Raw genomic sequence first — 12,319 nt, forward strand, 5'->3', positions numbered from 1 at the left:
CTTTTTTTCTCTCTCTCCCTCTTTCTCTCTGTCCTCTCCTTCCCCTGTAATTAAATAAAGTTGCTAATTGTTGAACCAGATTTTTGGAGGATGTTATTAAAAATGTTTGTTTTTAATCCCAATTCATCCCAAATTCCCAAAAGACAAAATGAAGTTCTGTGCGGATAGTCAGTGAATCTTAGCTTTGCTAATGACTGCCTTGGAAGTCTGGTTTCTTAATAGCTAAATTTGGAGTCTGTTTTACTTGGAAATTCTCCTTAACTCTTCACTTTGTTCTGCCCATGGAAAGGGCTCATTTCAAAGGCCAGGAAATGGCTCAGAAGTTGCGCAAAGGCACCAACAGCCTGAGCTTTCCCTGGGCAGTGTGGTGGGACAGCTGAGGAGCTGATTTCCCTGCTTGTAGGACTTGCTGTTTCTCCCCCAAGACTGCATCCTCCAGGGTTAGGAAAGGTAAGTGCTCCAGGAGCTGAGAGGCTGTTCAGATCCCCGGCCACCCAAAGCAGGTCCCCTCCCTGTGGGGTCAGACATTGAACTGACTTGCATCCTTTCTGTGCATCTCCTGTCTTCCCAGTCTGTGAGTACAAATGTCTCCCTCTGACTTAGTGATGTCGTACATGACAACTTATCAGCATTACCTGGAAGGCTTTCAAACGACAGATATTTGGGCCTCATGCTAGGCCAATCAAATTAGAATATTTGAAGTAGGGTTTAGGCATCTGCATTTTTAAAATGGTCCTCAGGTGCCAGGGCTAAGCACTGCTCTAATTTTTCCACCATGAGTGCCGAGGCCTGTTGCTGCCACTGGCCTCTTGTTTCTCCATAGCCCAGCCTCACTGAGCTTCTGCATCGGGCTGACTCTCTGGTTTTAGATGCATAAGACATGAGCCTTGCTCTGGGTCAGCCCTTGCGATCCTCGTGAGGTAGGTGGGGCCCCTCCAGTGTGCCCAGCTTCATTACATCCTCCGCACTTCCTACCCACCCTCGCTCTGGGCTTTGCCATCCACTTCCTTCTTCCCACCAACCCCAGATCCAACTCTTTCCCCAATCCTCTATTTCTTGTAAGGTGTCATTGTCTAAGAACAGAATAAGAAGTGACCTCCTAGAGAGATATGCTCATTTTGGTCTGTCTTAAAGCCTTGAGATAAGCAAAATACATATTCAAACTTTCAGACTATTGGATCAGAAAGGAACTGAGGGAGAGGGAAGGACTAGAATCTTCTCATTGACCTCAAAACGCTATCATGCATTCCTGCTTATGATTGATTGGAAAGGGTCGATGAAAATAATTTAGGGCTAAACTGTGAGAACTAGAAGGGCATTAAATATGATTCGAGAGACCAGAGGGACCAGAGAGTAATCTGGAGGGAAGGTTGGATTGGGAGTTCAGTTTTTTTTGTTGTTGTTGTTGTTTTGATTTTTGAGTCAGAGTCTCACTCTCTTGCCCAGGCTGCAGTGCAGTGGTATAATCTCGGCTCACTGCAACCTCTGTCTCCTGGGCTCAAGTGATTCGCCTGCCTCAGTCTCCCGAGTAAGTGGAATTACAGCCACGTGCCACCACACCTGGCTAATTTTTGTATTTTTAATAGAGATGGGGTTTCACTATGTTGGCCAGGCTGGTCTCGAACTCCTGACCTCAAGTGATCCACCTCAGCCTCCCAAAGTGCTGGGATTACAGGTGTGAGTCACCATGCCCGGCCCAACATGACAGTTTTGAATGGGCGTAGTCTGTGTGGCTTCACCCAACCTTGCTCTGGGCCAGCACCCTCTTGGCTCCCTTGCCCATTTTATTCCTCCCTGGCCTCAACTGCTATGGCTAATTGAACATCTTGTATGCCTTCCTCAGGGAAAAAAGCAGGGTCTGAAACTCTACTGAGGCTAAAGCCATAGCGCAGCCTGCTGAGGCCCTTGTGCCCATGCCTATGCCCCAACTACTTGATAATGAAGTGGGTATGCGAGTAATTCAACTTCTTGATGAGTGTATAATGGAGCATCATGTTTATCTTTTTTGGTGAATCTATATTTAAAGAATTATAAACTTAATATTTGAAAAAAATTCAAATGTTCTGGAAGTGCATAAAGTAAAACCAGAACATTTCTCCACTTCCTATCCTATTCCAAGGGACACCTCCTATTGACAACTTGGTGCGAACCAGATACTTCTTCTATTCATGTAAATACATCTATATGCATGTTTAAAAAAATAAGACATTTTATAACGTTTGGCAATTTCCTTTTAATAATATATAGTATATCCTAGACATCTTTCCATGTCAGTATATTTGGACCTAGTCTTCTTAAAGGTTACCTAGTATTTCATTGCAGTAAGTTGTTCAGTCTCCTAATGTTGAGCATTTAGGTTGTTTCCATTTTTTCATGGTTATAAACAATGCTGCAAATATTCCTATTCATACATATTTTTAGACATTTTTGAAAGTATTTCTTGGGACACACTTCTAGAAATTGCCAGGTATGTTAGCTCATTCTTGTGTTGCTGCAAAGGAATACCTGAGACTGGGTAATTCATAAAGAAAAGAGGTTTAATTGGCTCACAGTTCTACAGACTGTACAAGCACGGCTCCAGCACCCACTTCTAGTGAGGGCCTCAGGAACCTTACAATCATGGCAGAAGGCAAAGGGTGAGCAGGTGGGTCATGTGGTGACAGCAGGAGCAAGAGAGGGAGTGAGGAGGTGCCACACATTTTTAAACAACCAGATCTTACATGAAGTCACTCATCGCCAAGCCACTGATGAGGGATCTGCCCCCATGACCCAAAAACCTCCCACTGGCTCCACCTCCATCACTGGGGATTACATTCCAATCTGAGATCTGGAGGTGACACATATTCAAACCATATCACCATGTAAAAATGTATAGACATTTAAAATTTGGAGAGCGACAGACAAATTGCTGTCCAAAGGGCTGTACCTCCTTACCGACAGAATATGAGAGTACCTATCCTGGGTGATGCTGGACAGCATTATAGCAAAGTTCTTGGGTGTTATAACTACGCGAATGTGGTATGATGTGTTGCAGGGGCCTGAAATTAATCGACAAACACAAAGCGCTCACCATCTATATGTTTCCTGGCCTCAAAAATGTAAACTTATTTAGGAAAATAAGGTATTTATACATAAAAAATGAGTTAACAAATACAGATTAGGTGACACAGAATGAATGTCTGTGTCCCTCAAAATTCATACATTGAAACCTAATATCCAAAGTGAAGGCATAATATTTGGAGGTGGGACATTTGAGAGGTGATTAGGTTACAAGAGTGGAACCCTCATGAATGAGATCAGTACCCTCATAAAAGAGGCCCCGGAAAGCTCTTTTGCCTCATTTACCATGTGAGGGCACAGCAAGAAGGCACCATCTATGAACCAGAAAGTGGGCCCTCGTCGGACACCAGGTCAACCTGCCCCTTGTTCTTGGACTTTCCAGTCTCCAGAACCATGAGGAATACATTTCCGTTGTTTATAAGACATCCAATCTATAGAACTTTGCTATAGCAGCCTGAATGGACTAATACAGTGGGAAAGATCTTTTCAAAGCAGTTCCTTAGACAGTGAGTACCAGAGGAATTCTCTAAAGGGTGGATCTCCTGGATAGAGCAGAAGCAAAGGCAAGCTTTAAGGAGATGCGATGGAGAGCTTGATCTTGAAAAAGACTAGGATTTCTATAGGTAGATATAGAGGGGAAAATACCATGTTCCATGGTTGAGGAAAAGTTTGAGTGGCATTTGGATTTGGAGAGTGAATGGCATTGAGGGGACAGTGAGTAGAGTTAGGGGATGTAGGACCTGGGATTTAAATCCAGGTGGTGTGCCCTTAGAGCTCATGCTTACATTAACAAATGGTTTAGCGAAGAGAAAAAGAGCCCCTTCTATAGATACTACTTTATAACCTCGCTCTAGTTTGAATATTTGACCCTCCAAACCTCAAATGGAAGTTTGATCCCCAGTGTTGGAGGTGGATCCTAAAAAGAAGTGCTTGAGTGGTGAGGGCAGATCCCTCATGAATGTCTTGTGCTGTCCTCTCCGTAATGAGTTCTCATTACATTAGTTCCTTCTAGAGCTGGTTGTTGGGAAAAGCCTGGCACCTACCCACCCCTTCCTTCTTGCTTTCCCCTTCTCTCTCTTAATATGTGATCACTGCATATGCCAGCTACTCTTCCCCTTCCACCATGAACAGAAGCAGTCTGAGACCCTCATCAGATGTAGATGCTAGTGTCATGCTTCCTGTACAGTCTGCAGAAACATGAGCCAAATAAACCTCTTTTCTTTAGAAATTACCCAGCCTCAGATATTCCTTTATAGCAACACAAATGGACTAAGAAAAACCTGTTTTATTGTTTCCACAATATAGCTTGCACATATTTCCATGTCACATATATGTCTATGCCATTATAGTGGGGAGATGCCATAAGCTAGCTTGTTTTGTACGAATGGTCATCTGGGAGGAGGATTCTGGTGTTTTACTAAGACAAAGTTGTGATGAACATCTCTGTTCATACGACTTTAAGCACACAGAGGTTGGGTTCGGAACAGAGAAAAAGGAAGAACTCCTCCTCTCTCATTGGGCTTTCCTCTCTCGAGTCTACACTTTGAGGGGTATAGACAGCTTTGAGGGAACCCCTTGCGTGGAGATTATGGTGAACTCTTCTGAACCTTGCAACAACTCTTGTACTTGTCCACACACTGAAATACGTTCTGGCTTGTGAGTTCTCCATTGTAGAAAGCAAGTTGGGGTCAAAACAAATAAATAAATAAAATGACCCGTGAGCTGGGGACCTTAGTCTCATATTACCCTTTATTTACTTTCCTAGTGTCTTCCCTTGGCTTTCAAATCTTATTTAAACATCCCAGCTTTGCACTGGCTCTGACATGTGGCATGAATTGAAGAGACTTATACCCATGTCTGGTCTAAAGAGTAAAAAATTGAGCATCAATCCTTCTAAAGTAGAATGGTGGTAAGACCAAAGATCTAGAAATTGCTAGGGAAAGCTGGATCCCTGTGGACATGAGGTTAGTCTGGCTACTCCTCCCTTCTCCCAAGATTCTCCTGCTCTTCTCAGGTTTTGATTTTATGGAGGAAAGGCACAATTTCCTATGGGCATTTGCTATAGGGGCTGCAGTAGAAACAAAGGGAAAGATTTGAGAGATATGGCAGAGAAGGGATCAATGGGTCTTGATGTTAGAAACAAGGGAAGAGGAGGAGTCAGATGATTTTGTGGTATGGAGGCTGAGTAATTGGGAGAATGGTGGAGGGTGAGAAAAAAACAGTGATCTTGGGAGAAATATCTGGTTTGGGGGAAGATGCTAAGTTCAATTGTTGTTGTGATGAGTTAGATGTCTCAGTGGGCAACATTCCTCCCTGGTTACTTGGGAGGCTGAAATCCATTCACAAGTAAGTAAGCATGCAAACAAACAAAAAACTCAAGGTAGGCCAGGCACGGTGGCTCACGCCTGTAATCCCAGTACTTCAAGAGGCCACGATGGGCAGATCACTTGAGGTCAGGAGTTTGAGACCAGCCTGGGAAACATGGCAAAATCCCATCTCTACTAAAAATACAAAAATTAGCCAGGCATGGTAGTGTGTGCCTGTAATCCCAGCTACCCAGGAGGCTGAGGATCGAGAATAGCTTGAACCTAGAAGGTGGAGGTTGCAGTGAGCCAAGATCGCACCACTGCACTCCAGCCTGGGTGACAGAGTGTGACTCTGTCTCAACAACAGCAAAAACAACCCCTAATATATATTTAAATTCCTCACCCCAAACCTTCACCATAACCTTTTCCTGGCCCTTCTTTCTTACTTCCTTCTGTTTCTGCCCAAATAATTTCCTCCCTTTCCCGTATTTCTAAGTATTCAGTCATTGCCTATGCTCTTTGCCTAGGATGGCAAGGATAATGTTGGTTTCTTTTCCCAAATGCTCTCCCTCATCCCTCTAGAATTCTTGGTGATCTGCCAACATTTTGTTCCTACTCAACACTCTCTACTAATCTCTAAAGGGCTTTGCTGAAAGCTTGCTGTTTGTGTGTGCTCTCTCCCTGAGTAAACGAAGTTTAGTTAATGTTTCCTCCTATATCTCGTGCTGGCCCAAGTAGCTGCAGAGAGAGGAGCAGATCAGCACCTACCTTATCCTGCACCATTTCTATGCCTATCATGAGGCCTTTGCCTCGAACGTCTCCAACAATTTCAAACTCATCCCGCAGCTTAGCAAATTTTAGTAACATGTAGGTCCCAACTTCTTGACTGTTTTCCTGTAGATTTTCTTCTTTAATCACCTGTTGAGAGAAAGCCCCAAATGATCTCACATGGCAGAAGTTTTAAGATTGACTGAGAATCAAGGAGAAGTCATTGGACATGGCCCTCTTGTAACCTAACCAAACAGAATCCAGAACAAGTCTAGTGTGACCACAGGGACTACAAAAAGATTTGTTGTAAGGAGAGAAGAAAAGTCTTAGGGGAGGGGATACACTTCTGCCTCCAACTCCCTCACCTTCAGAGGTGGCTAAAAATTTAGGAAAGAATAGGCCAGGCGTGGTGGCTCACACCTGTAATCCCAGTACTTTGGGAGGCCAAGGTGGGTGGATCACAAGGTCAGGAGTTCGAGACCAGCCTGACCAATAGGGTGAAACCCCATCTCTACTTAAAAAAAAAAATACAAAAATTAGCTGGGCTCAGGGGTGGGCTCCTGTAATCTCAGTTACTCGGGAGGCTGAGGCAGAAGAATCGCTTGAACCTGGGAGGTGGAGGTTGCAGTGAGCCAAGATCGCGCCACTGCACTCCAGCCTGGGTGACAGAACGACACTTTGCCTCAAAAAAACAAACAAAAAATAATTTAGAATAGAATAAAAGGTGTGTCTCAATGCAGTTGAAAATGTAGATTCTGATATCCCAAGGCTTGTTATTGTCAGGTTTTGCTGAGAACTGGGATATAGTCATGAATAAGATGAATGCTCTGAGGAAAGAAATCACAGGTGCTTTCCCTACTGGAAGATGGTGACCTTTGCTCAGCAGTCCTCAGCCAGACATGGGCTCTCATAGTCCAAGCAACCTGGTCTGGGTCTCTGGCCTCTTTGGCTGAGCCCAGAGCCAGGGCACCAGAAGATATAAAATGATTTTTTATCTCAGTTCTACTTACAGCAAACACCTGGGGTTCTTGACAAGACACATGAAAAATACTGTATTTTTATTTAGCTGACAATAATTGCATGACTCCAGGCAAACCTTGTTATTTTTAAAGACCTATTTGTTCACCTAAACCTTCTCTACCTTCTAAATTGGTTGAGGTAACAAAGCACTTTTAAAAAGAAGTTGGCAATATCAGCTCATGTTTGTAATACCAGCACTTTGGGAGGCCGAGTTGGGTGGATCACTTGAGGTTAGGAGTTTGAGACTAGCTGGCCAACATGGTGAAACCCCATCTCTACCAAAAATATAAAAATTAGGTGGGCATGGTGGTGCATGCCTGTAATCCCAGCTACTCAGGAGATTGAGGCATGAGAATCTCTTGAACCCAGGAGACGGAGGTTGCAGTGAGCCATGGTTGTATCCCTGCACTCCACTCTGGGTGACAGAGGAAGACTCTTTCTCAAAACAAAACAAAACAAATTTGGCAATGTCTACAAAGTGAAGTAAATGACACATTTTTACCCATACTTTCTCATCTCATGATTTAATTGTTTTTGAAAATAACTATTTAATTAGCAAGGGCAGCATTTACTTATTTATTTTTGTTTAAAAATACTTTTAAATTTCATTTTTTTTGGAATAGGTAAATCAAGTTCATGGTAAAAAATCAGTGAGTGTAACTGCTGGTGGGACTGTAAATCAGTACAATCTCAGTGGAAAACAGTATGGAGATTTCTCAAAGAACTAAAAGTAGGTCTACCCTTTGGTCCAGCCATCCCACTTCTGGGTATTTTCTCAAAGGAAGAAAAGTCATTATAGCAAAAAGACACCTGCACATGTATGTTTATTATAGTACAACTCACAATTGCAAAGATATGGAACTAACCTAAGAGCCCATCAATTGATGAGTGGATAAAGAAAATGCGGTGTGTATACACACACACACACACACACACACCTCCATGGAATACTGCTCAGCCATAAAAAAGAAAATAATGTCTTTCGGAGCAACTAATAAGTGTTCTCATTTATAGGTGGGAGCTAAGCTATGGATACACAATTGACATTGGAGACCCAGAAGAGGGGAAGGTGGGAGGGGGATGAGGGATGAAAAATTCCATATTGGGTACAATGTACACTACTTGGGTGACAGTGCACTAAAGTCTCAGACTTTGCCCCTATACAATTCATCCATGTAACCAAACCCACTTGTAGCCCAAAAGCTATTGAAATAAATAAATATATATACATATATAAATATATATGTGTGTGTATATATATAAATATCAGCAAGCATAAGAGTATATACAGCAGAGTGACTCTTGCTGACCCCTGGCCCCTAGCCACCTAGTTTTCCTCCCCACAAAAAAACACTGTCATTTACTTCTTAGACATTCTTCCAGAAATTTGTTATAGTTCTTTAAGCACATGATATTAGGCATGTTAGCAAGAACATAAAAAAAAAACCTTTTTTTAAACAGATGTGATCCCACGCTAAATCAATGGTGTAGGGTTGAAGAGCTGAATTACCTTGTTGTAATCATGTAGAACTCAGTGTCTCCTTAGTCATCCAATTTATAATAGTACAACAAAAGGAAGGAAGAAAAAAATGTACAAGAGAAGGCCAACATGAAACTAATTACAAGGATAGCAGTTAACATCTATAAATCACTACCCAGATAACAAAGAAATTTCAGCTGGCTATGAAAATTCTTGTATTTCCCATGTATGTGAGGTTTATTATATATTATTTCTTATCCAACACTTCAAGCGCCCAAAGTAGATATGTAAAAAGGGAGAAGGCAGAATAATCAACGGAAATCTAACTTTAATGGATAAACTATGAATTAACTCTCCCCTTTAATAATTCAGCATGTTCTGAATGCAGTTCTGCCAATGCATGTGTGGTTTTGAAAGAGTCATTTGTGAAATGTGGCTAATGTGGCCACTGGCACCAACCTCAAGCACAGCAGATCCAATGGCACAGGCCATGGGGTTCCCTCCAAAGGTGTTGAAGTGCTGCAGGCGTTTGGCCAAAGATTTGGCAATCTCTAGAGGGAAAAAATAGAAGGTGTGGAAAGAGGGACACATTACTGTCCACAATCTCTCATGGCGCCATTTGGACTACAGTTACTTCGTGTTGTAAATGGCATCCTATCCAATTCATTCAACTGATAGTAGATGTTAGGGACTGAATTGTATTACCTCAAATGCGTATGGTTGAAGCCTTAACCCTGAATGAGACTGTATTTGGAGATAGTGCGTTTAAGTAGGTAATTAGGTTGAATAAGGTCATCAGGGTGGTGTCCTATCTAATTCCAAGGAACTGGTTTTCTTATAAGAAGAGGAAGAGACACCAGAACCCTCTCCCACCACTCTCCTCTTTCCATCCCCTCTCCGTCCGTCTTCCATATACCTCTAAAGTGTGGTGGAACCCTCCGTTTCATGGTAGGCATGGGAGAATTAGTCTTCCTTACAGGAAGATCAGAATGGGCTGGTTTCCGATGGGGGTGCGATGGCTCATGCCTATAATCCCAGCACTTTGGGGAGCCAAGGCAGGCAGATCACCTGAGGTCAGGAGTTCAAGACCAGCCTGGCCAACATGGTGAAACCCCGTTTCTACTAAAAATACAAAAATTAGCTGGGCTTGATGGTACACACCTGTAATCCCAGCTACTCAGGAGGCTGAGGCAGGAGAATTGCTTGCACCTGGGGAGGCAGAGGATGCAGTGAGCCAAGATTGTGCCACTGCACTCGAGCCTGGGTGACAGAGCAAGACTCTGTCTCAAACAAAAAACAAACAAAAAAACCAAAAACAAAGGGCTGTCTTTCTTCCATCTGTTTCACAGTCAGGCAGACAGACTGTTTCTCTTTTTCATTTGCTTGGGAAATGCATCGTGCAGTTTCCATGATTGTCTCCAATCTATACAAGTTCCAACACATGTGTTTAATACCATAGCCCAATGTACGAGGCCCAGAAGCAAACACAAACTGCCTGCGGGTCCTACCTGGAGTGGTTACGACTGCTGCCATGGGAAAGCCATTCCCAATCCCTTTAGCCATGGTGACAATGTCAGGCAGGACGTCGTGGGTTTGGAAGCCCCAGAAGTGAGAGCCCAATCTTCCAAATCCTGTCTGCACCTGGGAAAACAAGTTCAAAACAATTGGAAACCCTTCAAGACATGCTATTTTTGACTGGGTGTAGTGGCTCATGCCTGTAATCCCAGCACTTTGGGAGGCCGAGGTGGGTGGATCATGAGGTCAGGAGTTCAAGACCAGCTTGGCCAAGATGGTAAAACCCCGTCTCTTCTAAAAACACAAAATATTAACCGGGTACGGTGGCAGGTGCCTGTAATCCCAGCTACTCAGGAGGCTGAGGCAGGAGAATCGCTTGAACTCAGAGGGTGGAGGCTGCAGTGAGCCGAGATTGTGCCACTGCACTCCAGCCTGGGCAACACAGTGAGACTCTGTCTCAAAAAAAAAAAAAAAAGAAAGAAATGCTGTTTTCTTCTCTGATCTCTTTCTTTTCCTCCTCCTCATTATGGCCATCATCAGCCATTGTCATCAGCATCCTGTAGTATCATGGACAAAGCGCTTAATCTGTGCCTGATATTAGACATCAAGAGTGATTTCCTAGCTTTGTGCAATTCTGGGTATGTTTCTTAAGTCCTTGGAACCTCTGCTAACTCATGCATCAAGTAGAAATAAAACAGTAAGTCACAGGCTCAATGACGGTCGTACAAATAATATGAAAGGGATCATTATGATTAACAATTTTTGATGAGGATTTCCTCTGTGTAAGAAAGCAGGGTAGAAAAGTAGAGAAGCTGAGTCTGCCCCAGGATAGATGAAGAGGGAGTTACTGTCAGTCAAGTGGAGCTGGGGCACTTGCTCCAGCCCAGTTAACTGGTCATCTTCTTCCAGGGATGCCTTCCCCTTCCTGAGAACTGTATCGTGAGGAGAACCCAGCCAAGGCAGTTAACTCAGGGTTGAACTCCTCTAATCTAGAAATTGTGGTTCGGACTAAAAATTGACCTTAGTTTTTTTGTGCACGCTGTTCGATCTTTCTAGAAGACCCTCTTCCTGCTGCTTCATCTCACTGACTTCTTCTGTGCTTCAAAAACTTTGCTGGCCAGGCGCAGTGGCTCAGGCCTGTAATCCCAGCACTTTGGGAGGCTGAGGCAGGGGGATCACAATGTCAGGAGATCGAGACCATCTTGGCTAACACAGTGAAACCCCGTCTTTACGAAAAAAAAAATTGAAAAATTAGCCAGGCGTGGTAGCGGGCGCCTGTAGTCCCAGCAGCTCGGGAGGCTGAGGCAGGAGAATGGCATGAACTGGGGAGGCGGAGCTTGCAGTGAGCCGAGATCGCGCCACCGCGCTCCAGCCTGGGCGACAGAGCAAGATTCCATCTTGAAAAAAAGAACAACCCCAAAACCCCAAAAGAAACAAACAAACTAAAAAACAAACTTCGCCATCACTTGGTTTCTAAAGGTTCCCCTGAGCCTTAGTTAGGCTCCCTCTCAAGGTACTCTGGGCATGCTGCCATCAGCGACTTTCACAGAGGACTGTTATCACCAGTGGGCATGTCCCATGGCAGGGACTGTGTCGTACTCCATTCTCTATCCGCAACACCTAGCACAGTGCCTGATACAAAGTAGACACTTCGTAAGCACTTGTGGGATGAATGACAGGGTGGCAGAAGTGCCTGATTAAATAAAGTCACACAAACATCTCCACACACATTTCTGCCAGAGCCTTTCTGGTGAAGTCTCCTTGATTTCTCTCTGGCTCTCAGTCTCCTTGTCTGTCTCCCTCCACACATACACACAATGCAAAACAGGGGTTAGGGATGTGGGTACTTGACGCTCATTCTAAAATGCACTTAAAAGAGTGAGCTTCCAGGCTGGGCGCGTTGGTTCACGCCTGTAATCTCAGCACTTTGGGAGGCCGAGGTGGGTGGATCACCTGAGGTCAGGAGTTCGAGACCTCCCTGGCCAACATGATGAAACCTCGTTTCTACTAAAAATACAAAAATTATCTGGGCATGGTGGCAGGTGCCTGTAGTCCCAGCTACTCGGAAGGTTGAGGCAGGAGAATCGCTTGAACCTGGGAGGTAGAGGTTGCAGTGAGCCAAGATCACGCCACTGCCCTCCAGCCTGGGTGACAGAGTGAGACTCCATCT

General features: G+C 44.0%; 1 protein-coding gene across 2 annotated transcripts in view; it reads right to left on the minus strand.

Annotated features, from left to right (window-relative positions):
* The window catches only part of AGXT2 (alanine--glyoxylate aminotransferase 2), a 43,905-nt gene that overhangs the window by 5,217 nt on the left and 26,369 nt on the right, over positions 1-12,319 (minus strand). For both annotated transcript variants that reach the window (XM_011944339.1, XM_011944338.1), the window contains exons 10-12: positions 10,143-10,275; positions 9,094-9,185; positions 6,135-6,284 (exon numbers count right to left, since the gene is read on the minus strand). In XM_011944339.1, the coding sequence (XP_011799729.1) occupies positions 6,135-6,284; positions 9,094-9,185; positions 10,143-10,275 (375 nt within the window). The remainder of the gene's footprint in view (positions 1-6,134; positions 6,285-9,093; positions 9,186-10,142; positions 10,276-12,319) is intronic.

This window comes from Colobus angolensis, unplaced genomic scaffold (assembly GCF_000951035.1).
Source record: "Colobus angolensis palliatus isolate OR3802 unplaced genomic scaffold, Cang.pa_1.0 Scaffold230, whole genome shotgun sequence".
In the NCBI taxonomy this organism is placed as follows: domain Eukaryota; kingdom Metazoa; phylum Chordata; class Mammalia; order Primates; family Cercopithecidae; genus Colobus; species Colobus angolensis.